The sequence below is a fragment of the Silurus meridionalis genome, chromosome 29, assembly GCF_014805685.1.
Source record: "Silurus meridionalis isolate SWU-2019-XX chromosome 29, ASM1480568v1, whole genome shotgun sequence".
Lineage (NCBI taxonomy): Eukaryota > Metazoa > Chordata > Actinopteri > Siluriformes > Siluridae > Silurus > Silurus meridionalis.
In genome coordinates, this window is record NC_060912.1 from 9,994,699 (window position 1) to 10,018,130 (window position 23,432).

At 37.9% G+C, this 23,432-nt stretch overlaps 1 protein-coding gene across 5 annotated transcripts in view; it reads left to right on the top strand.

The window, feature by feature from the left end:
• LOC124382194 (RNA binding protein fox-1 homolog 3-like) overlaps positions 1–23,432 on the top strand; it is a 174,879-nt gene that overhangs the window by 137,793 nt on the left and 13,654 nt on the right. For 4 of the 5 annotated variants that reach the window (XM_046844351.1, XM_046844355.1, XM_046844352.1 and 1 more), the window contains 8 exons: positions 4,970–5,098; positions 9,936–9,989; positions 11,435–11,527; positions 12,445–12,505; positions 13,295–13,348; positions 19,677–19,809; positions 21,205–21,244; positions 21,778–21,836. In XM_046844351.1, the coding sequence (XP_046700307.1) occupies positions 4,970–5,098; positions 9,936–9,989; positions 11,435–11,527; positions 12,445–12,505; positions 13,295–13,348; positions 19,677–19,809; positions 21,205–21,244; positions 21,778–21,836 (623 nt within the window). The remainder of the gene's footprint in view (positions 1–4,969; positions 5,099–9,935; positions 9,990–11,434; positions 11,528–12,444; positions 12,506–13,294; positions 13,349–19,676; positions 19,810–21,204; positions 21,245–21,777; positions 21,837–23,432) is intronic. The other variant, XM_046844353.1, reaches the window with a different exon arrangement.

A 23,432-nucleotide genomic window follows, 5' to 3' on the forward strand; every position in this document is an offset into this window, starting at 1 on the left:
TTTAGCTAAATAGAACGCAGGGAGAGAGAGAGAAGTACAGAAACGGTGGAGACACGGAAAGGAGGATAAAGGATCAGAATGAAGCGGGCTGAGAGAAATGGAAGACAAGCTTCTTTTTTTAACTCAGTTTTCTTAGATGGAATGACGTGGATCTTTAAAGGCACGTGAAATGCATCCAGTCGAAAAGAGAAAACCAGACGTCCTTGAAAACTATTTATCACTCTTTGTTTTGTATTTTTTAATGGAATTTAACTCCAAACATTTGCTAATTTTGATGTACAATACTGGATGACATTTTCACAGCTATTTGACTTCTATAGTGCTTTCAAAAATGACCAGTGAATACCCGCTGTTTTCTTGATCACTTTCTTGATCATTTTCAAGACTATACTTTATAGGGTTTAGGTCAGAGCTCCAGAGCAGGATCGTCCACTCCAACCCATGTAAAGCATATATTCATGGAGCTGGATTTGTGCACAGGGCCATTGTCATGCTGGAACAATATTCTCCTAGTTCAAGTGAAGGAAAAATGTAATGCTAACAAATCCAAAGCCTTCCTATACAACTGCGTGTCTCCAACTTTGCAGCAATACTGTACGATAAGCATAATGACCTGCTTCGTCTCCATAATAAGATTTAAAGAGATCACTTCACCTTTCCGTGACATTTGTCTCTCGCTCGTGAATCGATCACATCATCTTTTTCTTTACTCGACTCGTTTCCTCCGTCTCGCTCGCAGCGTTCTTCACTTCGCTTTATCGAAGGAGATAAGTTTGACATACGGTCAGGACTACAGAAAGATGAAGTCCGTATGAATAATAGATATCGTATACATCCAGCGTTACGATTGAGCGTTCAGCCGGAGAGCAGTGGAGCAGATTAAAGGAAGCTGTTGTATCTATTTTATTCGGGTTGAAGAAAAGAACAGATTCTCAACATGTTTCTGATACAGTGACTCTATTCCATAAGTAAATGTTAGACACATTGTTAGAGTTCATTCCCACATCACTCCATTCGCTTTATTTGATGGTTCGTGTTTATTTTATGCAACAGTTAGACCTGGTCCACTAATCTGATTGGTTGAAAGGCATTCCAGAGTGTTGGTATTCCTTTAGAAGTGCAGTGGGATGTTTTATCCTCTGAATCACACACAAAATTCTGCTTTTGTTCGATTTTTTCATCCATATATGATTCTCATATTTACATTTACAGCATTTGGTTGATGCCCTTATCCAGAGCGATGGTGATCTGGAACGCTGACTGCACCCCAGGCCACTAGGGTTGGATGATCACAAATCTCCACAAGCACACTCTGAAATTTAGTAGAACATCTTCCCAGAAAAGTGGAGAGACTTAATGGGCAAATGTACGATTTTATGGTCAAGTGTTCACATACTTTGGTGCATATAATGTATCTCTACTAACAGTATTGAGATTTTCATCATCGCAAAGAACAGAATGGAGAGAATTACAAAAAAGAAGAGACAGAAGGCAGAGAAGCGCTCGTCTCGTCCTGGACCTCACTCCGCACCTCACCTCTGAGTGAGCCGTCTCTACAGAACCTCCTTCAGTCGGATCACCAGTTTTGTAACACAAAAGAAAAAAACCTGAACAGAGATGTTTGATCAGCTTTGTGTTTCATTCTTAATCATGTCCTGGGGTTAAGGAAAGAGAGAGTGAAGTCTTCTCACTCGATCATCACTCTATCATCACTTTCTTCTGCTCTCTCTCTCTTTCTTTACTGTCTTGCTCTCTCTCTCTCTCTCTCTCTCTCTTACACACACACAGTTTTAGTATTTTGTATTTGATTCTATTTCATCTGCAGGCCTGCTGTGCAGAGACCCCACAACACAGGAAGAGATAAGACAGACACAGACTCCCATACACACACACACACACACACAGAAGCAAACGGATAAGATAAAAGGAACTGTGTATGTGGACCATTAAAACAGACAGCAAAGACAGAGACATAGAAAGAGATATATAGAGAAAACGAGAGAGAGAGAGAGAGAGAGAGACAGCAGTGGGGGGGGTGGAGTGTTTAGGAAAAGAAACAGTGAGAGACAGAGACTTTGTCCTACATTGACATCTTGCAAGTTTGTAACTATTTTTTATCATTTTTTTTCTATTGTATTTTCTACCGATGCCAATAAACTTCTCTGAAATTGCAACAGAATAAGAGCCATACAGGGAGAATTTTATGAGTGATATGGTTCGGAGAATTTGTTGTTTTAAATAAAAAGATCAGAGATGGCAAAAGTACACACATCCTTCACTTACAGGTTCTCATTTTTTAAAAGACTCTGGTAAAAGAAGTGCTGACTACACTTTTTCACTCAGGTTGAAGTAAAGACGTTTGGGCTCGGACCTGTAATTAAGAAAAAAGTAACCAATTCTACTTCCTGTTTTAGTGTCACGCTGGTAACTGGACATCACATCATATTAACATTAGGGCTGTCAATCGATGAATGAACGTGTGTTATGCTGAATTTTTTAATTTCACCTTTTATAATAATTTATTTATTTGATTAGATTTTTTGATAAAAATGGTCAAACAGAAATGTGCGCTGCGTTAATCGCGCGCTAATAAAATTTGTGCCATTGAAATGAATTTGCAGGCTGAATTTTGACAGCCCCAATTAATATATTAATACAAAACAAATTAAAAATGTTGGCATTTTATGAATGTATTCAAGCTGAATATCCACCATATAGAACACAAGCAGAGAAAAGATGATGATCAGGTGATCAGGAATGTTTCTGTTCTCAGTCATGTTTACATCACTGACTCCCTCTGTCTCATCGATGTTAACCCCAGACTTCTTACTGCCTTCTGCCTGTTTATTGTTAACTTCATAAACTACTGTGTGAGAGCCAGGATACACCAGTGGTAGATTGAAAAAGCTGCGCAATGACAAGAAACAAGTTGATGGGGTGAAAACAGATTGAAAACTAAAGTAACGAGTCTGTTTTTAAAATGTCAGAAGAAGAAAGTACAGATATTTGTGTAAAAATGTAATGAGTGAAAGTAAAAATAAAATAAATAGTGACGTAAAAACACCGATACCAGAAAAATCTACTTAACTACAGTAATAAAGTATTTGTACTTTGTTAGTTTTCACCATTGCTTTATTTATCATCTCACTCTTAATCTCCTATTCAGGTCTAAGTTTGGTTAGTAGACCACGTCATTATCAGGTTTGGAGTAGGATTGAAGTTGAAGTCTGGAATATAAATGTATTTGACTTGCCAGACATTTCCACCCGACAGACGTCCTCCAGTGGAATCCATGAAAGTAATCTGATCACAAGTGCCCACTGGAGACACGCTCATAACGCCAAGTGTGATCTGCCAGTGTTCCTGAGCACCAGGATCTCTCTCTCTCTCTCTCTCTCTCTCTCTCTCTCTCTCTCTCTCTTACTCTCTTTCTCTCTTTTTCCTATCTCTGTTTCTTTAACCTCTCTCTCTCTACCTATACTGCATGTCTGCTTGCTGTCTGTCTCCTCTCTTATATACACTTTCTCTTTCTCTCTCTCTCTCTCTCTCTCTCTCTGTCACTCTTTTAATTAGTCTCTCTCTTGCAGCAGTTTCTCTCTTTCTATCATTGTCTTTCAGACATTCTTACTCTCTCTTCTTTTCTGTCACTATCTCACACACACTTTCTTTTCTTTCTACTTCTCCTGTTACTCTCTTATTTTGTCTCACTCTAACCCACATGCCTTCTCTCTCTCTCTCTTTCTCTCTCTCTCTCTCTCTCTCTCTCTCCCCCTCTCTTTCTGTCATTGTCTTTCACACACACTTTCTCTCTTTACATCTCTCTGTTTCACTCTTTTTTCTCTCTCTCATACCCGAACTCACTTTCTCTGTGACCCTGTCACTCTATCAATTTCTCTATTTATTTGTGTGTAGGAAAAATGGCAAAACAAGGGGGAAAAATACATCATTTTTATCATCATCATCATCATCATCACACTTAATGATGGAAACAGCAGCACACATGCCTCAGGCTTTAATTTTTCCTGCTTTTGTGTGTGTGTGTGTGTGTGTGTGTGTGTGTGTGTGTGTGTGTGTGTGTGTGTTTGTGTGATTAAGGTGCAGGTGATTGTGATTAGTCAGGCGCTGAATATACAGCGGTGCTCGGCAGGGGATTCTGAAAAAAACACACACACACACACACACACACACACACACACACACAAATACAAACACACACACACACACACACACAGACCTCAGGCACACTGTTGAATTTGTTAGGTTTCTACTGTAAAGTCACAAGTCAAAAGTTTATCAGGTTTGGAGAAGTAAAGGTTCCTGCTTCATCCCTTCATCAGTACAATCAGCAATGCTAATGCAATGAGGATGTTCACTAAAGGGGCATCTGATATACGGAAACTTCTTTCCTTCTCTCCTCAGACCCTGTCTATTCAGTTGGAATTTTTTTTTTACTGGCACTTCAGATATAACATTACACTTTTATTGACACAGTCGCATTATACATTTTAATATTATGCTTATAAAAAGGAACTAAATTGGACAGCTGCAATGGACAGCTTGAAAAATCCTGGATAATAATTTAAATTTTAAATAATTAAAAATAATTTTTATGCTGGATTTTTTTCTTACTGTTGCACAAACTACAACATTCCAAGTTTTTGCACTGTTATGGTCACTTTTTAATTTTACATTTGCACCTTATACTGTATTAAAAATATATTATATATATTGTACCTTTTCACTCCTGTAATATGTTTATTGTACTGTATATACATATGTATATTTATATTATTAGATTTATTAGTTTATTTATTTATTTATTTGCATTGCTATTAGCACTTCTGGTTAGATATTAACTGCATTTCATTGTCAAAACAAAAAAAAATCATACATTTTTGATGAATTGACTGTGCAAATGAATTACGAACTGATGATCATGCGTGTGTTGTATGTTTTGTGCTTCATTCAGACAGATGATGTGACGCAAACAGACACGCTGTCGTCCTCAGAATCGCCGGAGAAACAGCAGCCCAAGCGGCTCCACGTCTCCAACATTCCCTTCCGCTTCCGTGACCCTGACCTCAGACAGATGTTTGGGGTGAGTGGATTCTGTAATATAATCTGAATACATTGTAAGTCCAAGTGATTATTGACTGATTATTGACTGGAGCACTTACGTACCTGTAAGTCATTAATATAGCAACAATAACCATATACATATCAGCCCTGACATTAAAACTACATACTTGACTTCACATAACATTGAATTTCTTTTAACAATGGCCCCTGACAAAATATTTGTAATCAGTCAGGTCTTGAAGTTGGTCTGTTGGAAGCAAATAAAATTGGCCAAATGTAAGGACCTGATGTACGACTGGATCAGAGCATCTCCAAAAAAACAGGTTTCGTGGGCTTTATCCTAGTGTGCAGTGGCCATCTACCAAAAGTGCTCCAAGGAAGCACAAACTGTGAACCGGTGCCAAAGCCATGGACACTCAAGGCTCATTGCTGCACGTAGAGATGGAAGGCTTGCCCATCTGGTCCGATCCAGCCGAAGAGCTAGTGTAGCACAAATGGCTGAAAAAGTGTGTGTGTGTGTGTGTGTGTGTGTGTGTGTGTGTGTGTGTGTGTGTGTGTGTGTGAAGGTGAGCCAGTGGAGGAGGTGTGATCCCCTGGGTGGTGTATTTCTGGAAAATCCTGGTTTTGCATTCATGTGAATGAATGATGGCCAGGTGCTAGTTTAGTGATTAAAGCATTGGACTTTCAACTCAAACGTTGTGAGTTCAAATCCCAGGCACACCATGCTGCCACATCTGGGCCCCTGTGCAAGGCCCTTAACTGAACAGCTGCTTAATTATAAACTGCAACAAATAGCTCAGGAATGGTTTGAGGAACATGCCAAAGCTGTTGATTCAATTTCAAAATTTTCCAGATGTCTATCCAAACAAGCATCTGTAGGATGCTAGGCCAACAAGTCTTATCCATGAAAGCCCCACCTCATAACCTACAGGACTTAAAAATCTGCTGCTATTATACCACAATACACTTTTAGAGCTCTTGTGGAGACTGCAATTTGATCGACCCCAGCTGTTTTGATGCCACAAGAGGGGCCTACACAATTATAGGCAGGTGGTTTTAATGTTATGGTTGATAGGTGTGTATTATTACAAACCTGTGAGGTGTGTGTGTGTGAAACTAACCTGGAGGCAACATACTTCCCTTGCTCATTACCTACATTAGCCTCATAGCTCCAGTACAAAGCTGATGAGGGGTAATGTGTCTTGGCTGAGTAACTGCTCTTGGACAAAAGGGAATGTTGTGTACATTTCATTTCTGGCCAGACGCTCCTCTGTTCTGTTTCCTGTTGTTGAACTGTAGCTCAATAACAGCTGCATTTTGGCTCGTTTGAGCAGCACTCATTAGTTTGGGCCTGTGATTTCTCACACACACACACGCACACACATACACACAAACAAACACACACATGCACACAGTGTAGTTATGAACACTCTGTCATAGGTCCAATATTAATTACAGCAAAGCTGTCCATGCATAAAACATGCCACATCTCTCTCTCTCTCTCTCTCTCTCTCTCTCTCTCTCTCTCTCTCTTTCTCCTCCCTAATTGTGTGCTTTATTGTTCTGCGTGTTGGATCAGGGCCGGGCCGAGTTGGTAATTAGCTCACAGGCTTTGTGTATGTGGTGAAAGTGTTTGTGGCTTGTGGATTTATGATGATAGGAGGGCTTGTTAAGTGCGCACACGCACACACACACACACACACACACAAACACACAGGCACGCACACACAAGCTGGCATGAGAGAGAGTTTTAAATTGATCGCCGTTAGCGACGTTTGGCAAGAATCACCCAGGAAATTTATCACCATCCAAAACTTTGTCTATTTGCAATAGACGCATGTCGAGCCATCCGGCCAAATGTGCTGCAGTAATCGCTCACAAGAGCTACGAGGCACTACGCCTTGTTCTCACTGCCCTCAAGGCGCTCACTACCTACCCTCGCTACCCAAATGTGCCAATTCCTCTCCTATATGCTCCATCTGTTAGCACAAGCAAAAGTTATCCAGCACCATGCTAATGGCTCTCTTGCTCTCTCAGGCATAAACCTGAGAAGGACTAAATAGTCAAGACAGCTATTGTAGGAATGTGTCACTAATTAGCTTTGACCAAGCCATAAGTCATACCTAGCATTATTAGGGTAAAGCTGCAAATATGATGTTGTGTGAGAAGATCACTTAGTGTTAAAGTTTAGAAGATGATTAGTAATGTAGAGGAAGCGAATGCTACTTACACTACATACATTATATACATTGTATATACTATATTCATGGCATATATTATATACTCTGCATACATCATATATATTATTTACACTGCATTCATCATGTACATTATATACATCACAAACATCATAACTATTATATACTCTGCGTACCTTTTTTACATTATATACATTATATACTCTGGATACATTATATACATTATATACCCTGCATAAATTATATACATTATATACCCTACATACATCATTAATATTATATACTCGGCTTACTTTATGTACATTGTATACATTATATACCCTGCATACATTAAATACTAAGTATGATTTATATATCCTACATTTATCATATGAATTATATACCCTGCATACGTCATAAACATTATATACCCTGCACACATTAAATACATTACATACTCTGCATACATCATATACAATATATACCCTGCATACATTATATACTCTGCATACATTATATCCACTTGATATACTCATACATTATATACTCTACATACACTATCCTGAGACCTATAAAACTACTTTCCACCAGTTTGATTACAGCACATTACAATGCTGGTATATTAGTGATACAAAAACAGTTTTGAATTAGCTTCTTTTTTCTCAAGCTAATTGTCTGGCACATAAACATCACTTAAAGCTGCATCTACATTTCTAAAGTGATGTGAATTAACTGAGAGAGAGACAGGAGAGGCAGGGTAGTCGACTGGACATGCTCAATAGTAATAAAACGTCCGTGTTGCTAGTGATGACCTTTCAACCAGGCTAATTAATCTAAGCTAACAGCCCATTATGGCTTGATAAGCACCAGGGGGGGTTTTAGTTCACAAGACACCCGGCATTACCTGAGAAAACTGACAAGAACGTATGTAGGGTGAAATGAGGATGGAGTGTACTTTAATCTGACTCATTGTTTTCCAGATGCTAATTGAATAAAAATCAAATTAGCCCAACTTATAAATTTAATCAGATCCAAATTTTCATGTCACTTTGTAGCTGTTGGTGAGAAGCACAGCATCTGATTAGCTTCTGTTCTCCCGAGTCACATGGCTTCCCGAAATTGGGGGTTGAGTTCCTGCCTGTTGAGGCTAAATGAAGGCGACTTGATGAGCTTGACACGCTAATTGGATTTAATGAAATATTACAGCAGCCATGGACAGCAATTAAAAGTCTCCTTCATTCTGGAATTGTTGGGGAAGGGAGAAAATGCTTCACTCATCCTGCTACCTCAGCTTTCATAAATGACGTGACCTGAACTGATTCACTGACAGGAAGCACAGAATTGGCTGTGAGAGAGGCTCATCACTTTACTTTTACAGTGAGACAGTCACAGTAAGACAGGAAGACAAAAGGAGAAAGAAAGAGATAAGTAAATAGTTTAAATGATTACAGAGATTTAAAGGACACATTGTACTATATATATATACATACATACACTCAAACACACACACATACACATACACTGCATACTCTATATAATTTATACACAATACACACTTTATACACTGCATACACTGTATACAATATATACACTTCCAAAACATTTGGGACACAGTGTAAAATGCACATAGGAACAAAATGCAGTGATTTGCTAATTTCATAAACCCATATTTTTTTCATTGAAAACAAATCAAATGCTTAAACCGATTTTTTTTTTTACCATTTTAACAAAAATAAATAAATAAATAAATAAAAACGTAATTGGGAAATTGTAGCCAGCACCATGTCTCAAAAAGTTGGAAAAGGCCAATGTTTACTGTGGTGTAGCATCTTTTAACAGCAGTCTGTAAATGTCTAGGAACTGAGGAAAGCAGTTGTTTTGGGTGATGAATGTTGTCATATGGGATTCTAACTGCTCAACAGTCCTGGGTCTTCTTTGTTGTATTTTTTGATTCAAGATACAAAACAGCATACAATTTTTAAATAGAATACATTTAATGTCATATAAATGATTTGAAGAATGGTTATATAATGGTTTTTTAATGGTTAAATATCCCGGTTTATATCACTGGGAACATGCTGTATACGGTATAAACACTACACACACTGCATAAATTATATGCACTGTATACACAACATTCAATTCATAAATAGCATACATTATATACACTACAGACTCTCAGATACCTTATATTCATTACATGCACTGCAAACATTATATCCTTTATACAGACTGCATATGGCATATATACACTAGACATGTACATAAATAATGTATATAATAATATTGCACATACACACTGCATGTACACACAGAGTGAGACTGTAATGTAAGTAAAGTGGGTGAATGAGAGAATAAAAAAGAACAAAAGAAATTAATAGAGCGCTATATGTAAAAATACAATATATATATATATATATATATATATATATATATATATATATATATATATATATATATATATATATATATATATAGTATTCATTATTTACGCTACATATGGTATATGCATTCTGGGTATAAAAAACATTGTAAAAGATTTATTCAATAAATTACACATTTTGAAGGAACGCTGCACAATTTGAACTTTATTCATATGAATGCTTTTAATGCTTAGAAAAACCACTATCCTCAATCCTATAAATCATTCTTCTCTTTGATTCTCACTTCTCTTTGCAGCAATTTGGGAAGATTTTAGACGTGGAAATCATTTTTAATGAACGGGGATCTAAGGTAAGTTCTTCTTCACATTCCTTTTCATTTTTTTTCCTCTTTTCTCTGAGCGCTGCTTTGTTTTGTTTCTAAATGAGAAAACCCCATAGCTAAAATGAAAGATATCGGTGATTCATCAGTACATTAACTCCTATTTCTTTGTGCCAACTGACGAATGAAGACTAAATGAACAATAAATACATATTTTACTCCCTGGCTGCATTAAGGAGCGAATATTTTCCCTTTTCTTTCTGATGAATCCAGTTTTCCATGTTCCTCTCGGCCCCCCATCAGCTTCACGAGATTAAGCTGTGGATAAATCGAAACCCTGTGCAGCACGCATTTATTGTTCGTGTCCTACAAAGCTCATTACCCAGGGTGCCTTGCCCCTTCCCCCCTCTCATTTGCCACTAGCGTGCTGGCATAATGAACCAAGCGGGCCATTAATAAACAATCTATTTCCTATGACGCTTCGGCAATTTGCATTCAATATGTTTGTCCGCTTTGAAAAATGGCGGCTGCTTTCGCTCCCCTCTCGTGTAAAGCTAATTATTTGTGCATGAGGAGAAAAATAAAGACGCACAAAAAGGAGGGTTTGTTTTTAGCCCTCGGTGTGGGGATCTGGATGTGTCGCTGTGCCCGTGAATGTCCGAGGGGAATGCCAACGTGTAATCTCATTCACTTGTGTTCTAATGAGAAGATTTTTAACAAACAGAGTCCTATTTAAAAGCTAAACACATGGACTCCATTTCTCTCTCTAACTTCACCTCTTCCTCATCTCTGCCTGTTTTTTAATTATGATAAAAGATGTTATCTGAGAGATCCTGCGACTGCAGCAGGCTTTTACTCACAATCTTGCAAACAGCATTAGCATTTGAAATAGAATTCAAACAGTGTTTCAGGATAATAGTTTCATCAAAATCCTAAAAAAATTATTGTTCACAAATATTAAGTATTTCTTATTGATTCGTTTGTTTGTTTGCTTACTATAATATTTTTTATTTATTTATTTATTTATTTATTTATTTATTTATTTGCTTGTTAGCTTGATGGACTGTTTGTTTCTTTCTTTTTTGTTTCTTTCTTTCCATCTTTCTTTCTTTATTGGAAGCAGATGTATGAGTGAGTCGTCGAAATTTCCATACGAGCTGGAAATGTAATTGCAGTAATTAAACCTAAAAGTTTAATGAAATGCGTCTGTGTCCCACTTCCTCCAATGTGGCGGCGTTTCCATAGCGACCTCACGGCTCCTCACTTTTTTTCCTCTAACAGTCTATAATAAAAAGCACTACTTCCTCTCTCGCTGCTGTCCACTTCCTGCTGCTCACAACACTTAATTCTCTTCCCTTTCTTCCTTCCTTCCTCCCTTTCCCTTTTTTTCTCTGTTCTGTCTCTCTATGTGTATAACGCTCCGCCCTCTCTCCTCTGCTGCGCTGTGCTCTGTTCTTCTCTGCACTCATCCTCAGGGCTTCGGTTTTGTAACTTTTGAAATGAGCACAGACGCAGACCGTGCGCGGGAGAAACTAAACGGTACAATCGTAGAAGGACGCAAGATCGAGGTGCTTCTCCTGTTTTTCCCTTTTTTCATTGCCGTCTTCACTCTGCATTTCTATTTTTCTTTTTTTCTCAGTTCTTCCTTCTATTTACGTTTTCGGATTATGTGCATGCGTTGCGTGTCAGGGATCCATACTAAAATTCACTATACTGACAAAAGTATTGGGACACCTGACTTTTCCAGGCGTATGTGCTTCTTTTCCACACTGTTACCACAAAGGTGGAGGCACACAATTGTATGAAACATCTTTGGATGCAGTCGCATGATATTTTCCCTTCATTTGAATTAGGAGACTCAAACATGTAACAGCATGATGATGGGCACAAAGCCAGCTTCATGAAGATATACTTTACATGGGTTGGAAGTGTGTGGAAGATCTCCTGCTACAGAGCACAAACCCTACTGAACACTTTTTACATGAATTGTTCACACTGACTGCACACCAGCCCTCCTCACCTCACCTACATCAGTCCCTGACTTTACTGTCACCTTTGTTATGGGAATAAAATCTTGCAAATCTCTACAAAATCTAGTGGAACATCTCAGAAGATTGGAGATTATATAACAGCAAAGTGGGGACTAAATGTTAAATGGGATGTTTACAAAGCACATACAAATCTTATGGTCAGGTGTCCACAAACTTTTATCTATATAGTGTGCGTAGTTGCAATGGAAATTATATTTATTTATGGATTGATTGTTTGTTTGATTAATCAATTGATTGTATGTTTGTTCCTGTAAAACTTGTAAAGCAGCATGAAAAAGCTGATAAGGCTGAATTAAACAACACACACACACACACACACACACACACACACACAAAAACAGAGCATGCCTTGCACTTTAACACTGTTCTGCTGTAAATGTCTTTATAACACTTAGTTTTATTATTTAATATTATATTTTTCTGTCCGTGAGCAGGTGAACAACGCCACAGCGAGAGTGATGACGAACAAGAAGGCAGCAAATCCTTACACAAACGGTACTGAGGCTAATAGTTTGTACACCATAAAATCAATCCTATACAATCCAATACAAAACTGAGCCGTTTTTAATTTGCTATTGTAGCACTCGTCTTTCTCTCTCTCTCTCTCTCTCTCTCTCTCTCTCTCTCTCTCTCTCTCTCTCTTTCTCTCTCTCCTCTTCTATCTCCTTCTCTCTTTTCATCTCCTCCACTCACTCAGTAAAGTTGTGAAGCTGAAATTGAGACATTTCTCCAGAGTTCGTAGTTTGAAAATGGCCACAGAACTGAATATTTCTGTTTCTCATTTGATGTGACATTTTATTGCATTTAAATTGGACCTCATTCTGACAGCCAACCATTCAGTCTGAAATGATCTGTCTCTCTTCTCTCTTCTCTCTCTCTCTCTCTCTCTCTCTCTCTCTCTCTCTCTCTCTCTCTCTCTTCTCTCTCTCTCTCTTTCTATCTTTCTCCCTTTCTCACATACTGACTCAACATTCAGTTTATGTGAGTTCAAAGTGGAAAAGTTCAGTGAAAGTGTGAAACAGTTGATTAGTGTTGAAAATAGATGGTGATGTTTTTTACTGTGATGCTGCGTGTAAATTATCATCTGATTTATAGATAGATAGATAGATAGATAGATAGATAGATAGATAGATAGATAGATAGATAGATAGATAGATAGATAGATAGATAGATAGATAGATAGATAGATAGATAGATAGATAGATAGATGTGTATTTTTGACAGATTTTTATATTTATTCATTTGACGCATTTGATTGTGTGTGTATGTGTGTGCCTTTTACAGGCTGGAAGTTGAATCCTGTGGTGGGAGCCGTTTATGCACCTGAACTTTACGCAGGTGAGACAGACAGATAGACACCTAAACACACACACACACACACACACACACACACACACACACACACACACACACACACACACACACATTTTTGTGTACCTCTCTCTGTGCAGTGTAGTTGTCTGTGGTGTGTGTGTGTGTGTGTGTGTGTGTGTGTGTGTGTGTGTGTGTGTGTGTGTGTCTGATGGGTAATATTTCATCAGGAAGAAGTGCTGACCACATTGAAGCTGTAACTGCATGCCTTTCTGCTCATTAGGCTAAAGTCTGTTCAGTCCTTAGACAGCTTTACAGCCAGCCTCTAAATAACACAAGCTGACACACACACACACACACACACACACACACACACACACACACACACACACACAGTAACCCCCGACTGTTACAACCTGTCTGTAGAAAGAGACAATTTAGAATCTGATAAATAACAATAAAATGAATGAAATAAATCAGCCATGTTGTAGTAAATTGTTATTACATCATAATCATCATCATTAAACAGCCAACACTGTATTCTATGTTATATATGACATTTTGTTTAATTTTTTTATCCACTAATGAATGTGGGTGTTTGTTGTGTAACATGAATAACATCGTCATTGCTTGCAGTAAGAGCTTTATTATCCATTATTAATGATCACATTCGAGGAACACTGATGAGGAAGCTGTAAGCAGGTGCAGGAGACTGGGCATGTGTGTGCTTTCAACAGAATAGCGCTTCATGGTGACGGTTAAGGCAAAAAATAAAACAGAAAATAATGGAGGGTCAAAATCAGCCCAGAAATTTGAGGTTATCTCATGTGAAGAAACAACCGGACAGAAAGTAATCTAAATTAAATTCGAGACATGAAACAGGTGACCACATTAGGATAATCAAATAACACTTTGAAAGCTTCCATGAAATTGTAAGGTTTTCTGTAAGGAGTTGTTTATTTACCAGTTATGAAGAAGTTTGCTGTGGGACAGTTAGACATAAAACTGGACAATGTTTTAGACAGAACGGTTATTTTCTTGGTAATGTTACATGAGAGAAAAAAAAAACAAGACTGTTTACAGCTGCTATAATATAAATGAGAACAGAAACTAACTTCTTTTTATGGATATACCACAATATTAAATGTAAACAGATAAAGAATATGACATTATTTTAATAAATGAACAAACGTACCATTGTTGATGAATTTCTGTAGCATAAGAGGAAAATAAAACACTTAGGCAATAGTAATGCATCATCACATCACTTCGTGAACCAGTCATTGATTATTTATATGCTAGAGTGTTTAATTCCATACTTTTTTTTAACTGAGGGCATTGCAGCCAAAATGTAAATACAGTTTTAGAATACATTTGCTGTTATACAATTATTTTCTAGAGTACAAATAAAATTTTATAGTCCTGACACTACTTTAAGGAAATACAATTCTAGAGTACTTATTCAAGGGCTTATTCAAGGGGTTCAATTCTAGAGCTCTTTTGCTGTATTTTATGTATTATGATTATTCTATTTAAAGTACAAATTTGATTTCGTAGTATGGACTATGTTATAAATTTTTTTATTTAATTTAATTTACAGATTTCAATTGTTGTTCTTAAAACATTTTGTTGCTGTTTTAAGATTAAATTCTGGAGTTGCATTGGAACTCTAAAACATTAAAAAAGAACTGAAGTAATTATTTCTCTAGATTGTTGGCTGATTTTCTAATTCTGTTCCTAAAAAAGAATGTATAGCAATGTGTAATTCCAGAGTTCTGTTGCTGTCCTAAGATGTTTTTTTTTTATAATAACGATAACATTTCTAAATTCTGGACACTGTTATGAAATTATTACATTTGTAGAGTACTAATTTATTTTCCAGGCTTCCAATGTAGTTCTTATAAGCATTTAAGAACATATTCTATAGTAATGGTCCATCTTCGAGAGCTCAGTTTCTGTTTTATTTTTTCCCTTTGGAATACAAATTCAATCCTATAACTGTTCTGACGTAATTTTTCTAGACCTCCAGTGCTGTTTCTAAAGTAATGATTTCAAAATGCTTCTGTTTCTGTTTATATAGAGCACCGATTCAATTTGAGAGTTCAGATTTTTCTAAAGTGCTTATTCAATTCTAGAATTTCTAAGCTGTTCTAGTATTATTTTACTACTTCAGTTCTTTTTTTATGTTTTAGAGTTTAATGCAAGTCCTGACATTGTTCAGAAATACAGTTTTAAACTTCTGATGCACTTTTAGATTCCAGTTCAGAGATTTTTTTGGTCTAGGCTAACCCCAACACTAGGTTTAGGCTAACCCTAATCCTAACCATAACCCTAACCCTAGATTTTTTTAGGCCAATTTACAGCTCACATTCAAAATGTACTTCTAGAGCATTTGATTTAATTGTCAGTGAATTGTTGTGGCAATGAGACAAATGTTGGTAACAGTAACACATCACTACACTACTGATCACACAGACACATTTTAGCACAACCGAGAGTGAGTTATTCCATACACTCTATAAAGTACATATGTAACATGTGGCAGTGCAGCAATAATATAAATAGAGTGATTAGAATTGTTGACATGCCGTCACATATGTGTGATCATTTTTATTGTTTCTGATGCATGTGTGTTTAATTGATTTTGTGGTGTGTGGATCATTTTATAGGTTGAGCTCTGTTCACAGGAAAATCTCACACAGCTTACAAACACACACAGGAATATCAGCTATACATGATGATGTGGTAACTCTTTATATGTCTCACACACAAACACACATGCATACAAAACTGTGAATCCACACATCATTACACATGCATTCAGAGATATCCTGTATAATAACATATGCATAATTACACACACACACACACACACACACACACACACACACACACACACACACACACACAAACGTGTCTGTTCGCAATGGTGTAATAAATCACGCCGAGGGTTTTAGCGTGTAGCAGGCGGAAGGCTCTCGGCTGCTATGATTCATCGGCTGCTAATTTTTCAGCGCAGTTTGCCAAGCCTAAACGGCAGCATATGCTGACCAGCTGGGCCCAGAGAGACACGTTCTTTAATCTAACACACACAAACACACACACACACACACAGGAATGCAGGACTGACTGAAACCAAGGATGTGATAAATGTGACCGAACGTACATCTCCTGAAGATAAACAAGAGAAGCGAGGAAACAAGATGAAAGTTCGGATATAGTTCAGTAGATTTGTATTCAGTTTGAAAGTTCTGACACAGTCCTGAAGTTCTGTTCTAGATTAGCAGTTTTGTTCTGTGGTTCTATTTCAGGGTTCAGATCTGTACAGCAGATGCTATTCTGTAATTACTTTGAGATTTAATGAAGTTTTGTAGTTCTGATACAGACATGAAGTGATGTGCTTTTACACTCAATACTGGTGCTGCTCTGATGCTGTTCTGATGAGGTTATTAGGTTTCGTTCCAAAACTCTTTTCCATTCTACATATTTTTGAGTCATGATGCAGTTTCTTACTGCCGATCCAGGTTAGATCTGCACATCTACTAAGCCGAAGCTGTTCTACAATTATTATTTGGAGTACTAATGCATTTCAAGAGTACTGATGCTGTTCTTAAATTATTCTATAGGCTACTGGTGCATTTTTAGAGCTCTGATGCTTTTCAAAAAGTATTTTCTGGAGTGATGCTTTATTTCTGGGGTTCTAGTCTAATTTTTATAATGTTTTTGTGGTTGGCTCTTTTATTCAGGTGTTGTTCTCTCACTGTTGCTCTCTTTATAGGTCACTCTGATCTTTCATTATTCTGTTGCTCAGACTATTGGAAAAGAGGGGGTGGAGTGATTAGGGGAGGCAGGAGAACCTCTTTAGTACCACTGGGGGTACCACTGGGGGGGTCTGAATGGCGCCAAAACAGCTCTCTTTTTCTCTATCCTGCAACATAAACCTCCCTGTGAGCACAGTGAGAGCAGCAGGGAACTGGAGACAGGAACAGAGACTGGGATTAGTTTATTTCAGTGTGATTGTGTTCCCTGTCTGAGGGGGGAAATGAAGTAATCGCCCAAAATGTGCTTCCTGAGAGAGAGGCTTCTCTGGTTCTCTGGTTGGAATCATGTACTAGTATTTATCTGATATCATGGCATCCACCAAGAAAGTGTGTGGTGGAGAACTAAATTTTCTTTGTTTTTTCTTTTTCTTTACACAGTACCATAGTTCAGTGCAAACATACAGACTGGAACATAATGAAACTCCAGCTGCATTCTGCACCGAGGAACCATGGACAGCTGGGATTTAGCACCATACACGCCCATAAATCTAAACTATTAAAGTGTTATTGTAGCAGGAATGATGAAACAAAGCACTTCAGCATCATGGACGTCTATAATTCAGCACCACAAACAGCCATAATTCAACATCATGGACTCTGTGGGGCTGTGATTTAACACCACACACTGTTCTATGTAGAAACTAGTAAATTTTTAGTGTAATACTGATGATTAAAAAAAAGTACATCAGTTGCATGGGGGAAATACGATTCAGTAGATTGGACAGATGTGATTCAGTAACACTTAGTGTGAGAGCTGCCTTATTTCTTATTTCTTCTTCTGAGGGACTATATAGCAAGCATACATGTGATTCAATATCATGGTTTTAAATCATTAGATTCAGTACAACAATAAGTTATGAGTCAGAATCATACACATAGATATGATTCAGCACCATGGACAGCTACAGACGAGTAATTGATAATATGGGATTCAACACCATGAACAGTCTGATTCAGCACCACTGACAGCTGCTTTTCAGTAACATGGATACTGAAATTTAGCACTATGAACAGTGTGATTCAGCACCATGGACAACTGTAACTTAGTAACAGAGATGTAATACAGTACAATCAACAAATATGATTCAGCACAATGGACAGCTGCAAAAAGCAACAGGAAGGCTGTGATTCATCTATTTGGAAGCTGCTGAGAGTCTGTGATTCAATATTATGAACACTGTGATTCAGCACTATGGACAGTTGCTTCTCAGTAACAGGGATACTGTAATTTAGCGCCATAAACAACTGATTTTCAGCACTATAGACAGCTGCAAACCCAGTTAAAGAGTCTAATTCAGAACAACTAACAGTGAACAGTAACAAGGACAGCTGTTTTTTAGCACCATGGACAGCTGCAACTCAGTTACAGAGTCTAATTCAGCACACTGAAGTGTGATTCAGTAACATGGACCGGGTTTTTTTTTCAGCACCATGGACAGATTTTTTTCAGCACCATAGACAGCTGCAATTCAATTACAGAATCTAACTCAGCAATATGAACAATGTGATTCAGTACCATGGACAGCTACGATTTTGTTAAAGTACCATAGTTTCTATAAAGGTCTTTTTTATGGAGCTGCTGTGTGAGCATCCAATTACAAAATTAGAAAAAAAGGAGGGAAAATAAATGAGAAGCTGTAACAGGGGTTATAAACTTTTGAACAGAACAGAGAAAAGATAAGAACCAGAGTGTGTCACATGAAAAGGTGAAACAGTGATATTACAGTTGAGCGTGAGAACATTCTGAAATGGCTGAAGTAGCTGAAGGACTTCCTCCGGTTGTCTCATAGATTTAATTGTATCCCGTTTGAGTACACTTACCACTTAAATAAGTGTGTGTGTGTGTGTGTGTGTGTGTGTGTGTGTGTGTGTGTGTGTGTGAAGGTGGTAATTAAGCACTATCCATTGATTAGATAGCTGCTCTCATCCCTAGATTAGATGCTCAGCGTGTTGAAGACTTAAAAAGTCAACATCAAAGAGATTGGTGGTGTTGAATCCTGGCAGGATTCCCAAACACATACTAGTGATTTCTTTTTGTCTCTCTAAAAATGTCTGGATCATGATGGCTTTGTGATGACTCTGTGTTTTTTTATTATTATTATTATTATTATTTGTTTGTTTTGTTGTGCTGGAATCATAAAAAGAGTTCTGGTGTAGTCCTTAAGTTCTAAATTACAGTTCTTCTCCCAAGATCTCTTCCAGTTTGAACCATCTAGCATTGTCTTGATTTCAAACTGAAGGTGCAATTCCTTAACTTTATTTTATTGTATTTTATTTATTACTTATGGAGGTTTTTTTAAGAAAATTCAGAAATTCTGATTACACAATAAAACCAGTGTCCCATTTTACAGCGTTACTATGGTACATGCAAGTGTGTGGGTTGATGTGGGCGTGGGGTCTGCTATACTAAGTGTTTACAGTGTGAACATGATGATGATCAAATCATTAAAACAATCACTGAAATGCATTTCTCTCTCTCTCTCTCTCTCTCTCTCTCTCTCTCTCTCTCTCTCTCTCTTTGTTTCACTCTGCAGTAACAGGGTTTCCCTATGCAGCCACAGGGGCAACTGTAGCATACAGAGGAGCTAATTTAAGAGGAAGAGGACGAGCAGTTTATAATACATTCCGCACAGCTCCGCCTCCTCCACCCATCCCCGCCTATGGAGCGTGAGTGTCGTTCCCAAAATTTTGAAAAACACTATTGAATCCAGTGTTCTAAAAGGATTCTGAGGTTCTGTTGTGTTTTAAAGTGGTGCTGATGTATGGATCTGAAGTTGATTTCTACTCTTTAAGTAATTCTGAAGTTTTATTCTTGTTTTTAAGTTCTACATGTTTGATGCCGTTCTAGGTATCTGATGCAGGGTTCTGATATATTTTTTGCAGATGTGAAGTTTTGTTGCACTTTTAAAGCAAGTCTTCAGTTTCATTCTTGTTCTGTGTAAATTCTAAAGTTTTGGACTAGAATTCCATACACACTGCTGAATTCATTCTGAAGTGCTTTGGTACTCGATAAACAGTACTGATGCATTCAGGAGATGTATTCTAGTTCTAGATTTATGAAGTTTCATTCTGGTGCTGTGGAAGTTCTGAAATTCAGTTTTAGATTACTTATGCAGCACTTAATTAGTTTTAAGGTGCCCTCAGAAATTCAGAAGCAGTTCGGATGTAGTTTTGGAGTTCTGTTCTAGTTCTGAACTAGATGTGAAGCCCTGGTGTACAAAAAATTTAAGTGTTTGAGAGTGCATGTATGACCTGTGCTTGAGAGAGTGATTAATGTATGTGTTTTTATATGATGTGTTCTAAATTGTGTGTGTGTGTGTGTGTGTGTGTGTGTGTGTGTGTGTGTGTGTGTGTGTTCTAAATAGCTTGCTCTATATTAAGAATGTAGATCAACTGGTCCAGGTTAACATATAAGAACTGGTTTGCATAATATAAGAGCTATACTGTTCACACACCTACACACACACACACACACACACACACACACACACACACACACACACAAACACACACACCCCACAGATGTGTATCCCATCCTTCTCCGTAAATCTCAGAGCTCCTCCTCTGCACCAAAGTCATTTGTCTTCAAGTTGCATGAATGCATCAAAATACTCCTCTCTTTATCCTGCCATTTTTCTCCTCCATCCACCGCTCTGACTTTACTTTCCTTTTCATCCATCTTTACTCTTTCTCCATCACTCCCTCTTCCATCGTCTATCACTCCATCTGTACACAGTTTTTACTTCCAGTTTTATTGTGCTTTACTGGCAGGACAAATACATTTGCAGGGTAATGAAAAATGAAAGCTGCATAAAACACTTTACTCTCTGCTTATCCCTCTGTTTTTATTCTCCTTTATCTCTCCATCTTTAGACTTCCAATATCACTCTCTCCATTCTCTCATTTACTGTATAGATGTTATTAATAAAACTGCAGTGAAGGGTGTTATTCATTTTTCTACATACAGTTACTATGTATTTATCCCCCACCAGTTTTTCTTCTTCCTCTCATTCTTTGTCTTTTTCTTTCTCTCTCGCTTTTTCTATTTTTTTCTCTCTCTAGAGTTGTTTATCAGGACGGTTTCTACGGTGCTGAGATCTATGTAAGTAACTTCCACTATCTCCATCATAAATCTTAAATTTTAAATTTTAGAGAGAGAGTGAGTGTGTGTGTGTGTGTGTGTGTGTGTGTGTGTGTGTGTGTGTGTGTGTGTGTGTTACAACTCCCCGAGAGTGTAAAACAACCCTGGTTTTGCTTCAACTTTACTAAATCCAAAAACTCAATTGATGGGCCTCTTCAACACTGAGAAACCGGACAAGCAAATTCTAAACTCTATCCACACACACACACACACACACACACACACACACACACACACACACACACACAGGATAAAGATGAGGTTAGCATTTGGCACTGGTATTGGATCAGGCTCTCCATTGCACCACTGCAGACATAAATACCATCTTACAAAATAGACCCACCCCTCACCACACACACACACACACACACACACACACACACACACACAATTACCATGCCAAGTATATGGCTTATAATATTATGTGCGTGTGTGTGTGTGTGTGTGTGTGTGTGTGTGTGTGTGTGTGTGTGTGTGTGTGTGTGTGTCTGCAGGGAGGCTATGCAGCGTACAGATATGCCCAGCCTGCCACAGCTACTGCATACAGTGACAGGTATGTATAACTCTCACACACACTTACACACACCCCTCACACCCTAACACCCCCTACACACACTTGCATATTACTAAGCCTGAGGTGTGAACAAAAGATAAAGTAGGAAGTAAGTAATTGTGTGTGTGTGTGTGTGTGTGTGTGTGTGTGTGTGTGTGTGTGTTATATAATAGAACTGCAGTAATATTTGTCCATTATCAGTATTGGATAGTCATGAACATTACGGATGAGTGTGTCACTTGTGATGATATAAACACACTGCCCCCTGCCTTTCCTCGTCCACTATCAATAACATTACGATTGATCCACACACTCCAACACACCAATCAGTGGCACCAGGACAAATAACAGAGAGATAATGTGTGTGTGTGTGTGTGTGTGTGTGTGTGTGTGTGTGTGTGTGTGTGTGTGTGTGTGTGTTTCCCCTTTGGGACTGATTTCCCTCCCTGCTTCCATATTTCTCCCTGTATATAAATTTATTTAGCTCTGGCCACGGGGACAGGGCCGTTTGTTTTGTTTTGTTTCTCCACTCTCTGTGTATTTGTTTCTGTTCCTGAATAAATGCCCCGGACTCCCTCATCGATTAGCGAGTGCCTCGTCTCGGCCCTGCATTATCGGATATGTGGCGGGACTTTGGTAAAGATTTTAAGCCTGGCTTTCTCCCGAGACTCTCGGAACGGTAAACTAGCTCACAAAATGTCCGATAAATTCCCTACAAATAGCTTCTCCTGTCGAAATTCACAACATACCCGCTGCGAATCGTTGCTTTTCCGCAGCCATAATGGACCTGTTAGGCTTGCGGAGCCACGTTAGCCGTCTTTCTGCTATAGAACGTATAGAATGTACACCTGGAAATGTTTCGAAATCTGTCTAGGGAATGAAGCCCTTACATTTTGGCCTACACACTGCTGGGATGGGAAATGGATCCCAGACTTTGGTCATGTCAGCATTAAGCATTAGCCATGGAATTTCTCATGCGTGGAAATTTAGCATGGTGATGCAAGAAAACTTGTCCACAGCTTTAGCTCATGAACTTTGTTCCAATTTTGTGCCATGAAACTCATCCCAGGTCTTTAACTCAGAAATAAAGTTTTTGCTCAGAGATTTTTCCCAGATAATTAAAAATAATCATGTGTTCAAATCCCACTATATACCTATTTCAAGTAATTTTAAATAAAATGATCCAAATGTAACTTATGAGCTTATGGGTTTTTATCATTATTCCAAAGATTTTATCTGAATATTTTCGTCCCTGTTTGACTTTGTATTTTTTTTATTTCATGCAATTTTTCACAAACAAATTCTTTTTTTTTTTAAATCGATTCAGTTCAATTTAAATCTAGTTTGATATAAAATAAATAAAACTTTGAAACTCATTTAATTACCCTATAATTTCTCTAAGAAGCCAGCCAGTGGTGACGGCGGTGACTTGGATGATATGAGGAAGTGACTTTTAGAGGAACCAGACTTCGTATTGATAATGGCAGATATTTATTCATTATACTTCCATCACTGTTGAGGTTATCAACTGTTCACTAATGGATGCCGCCATCAGTCTGAATAGGAAAATGATTTGGTAACTATAGCAACATATCC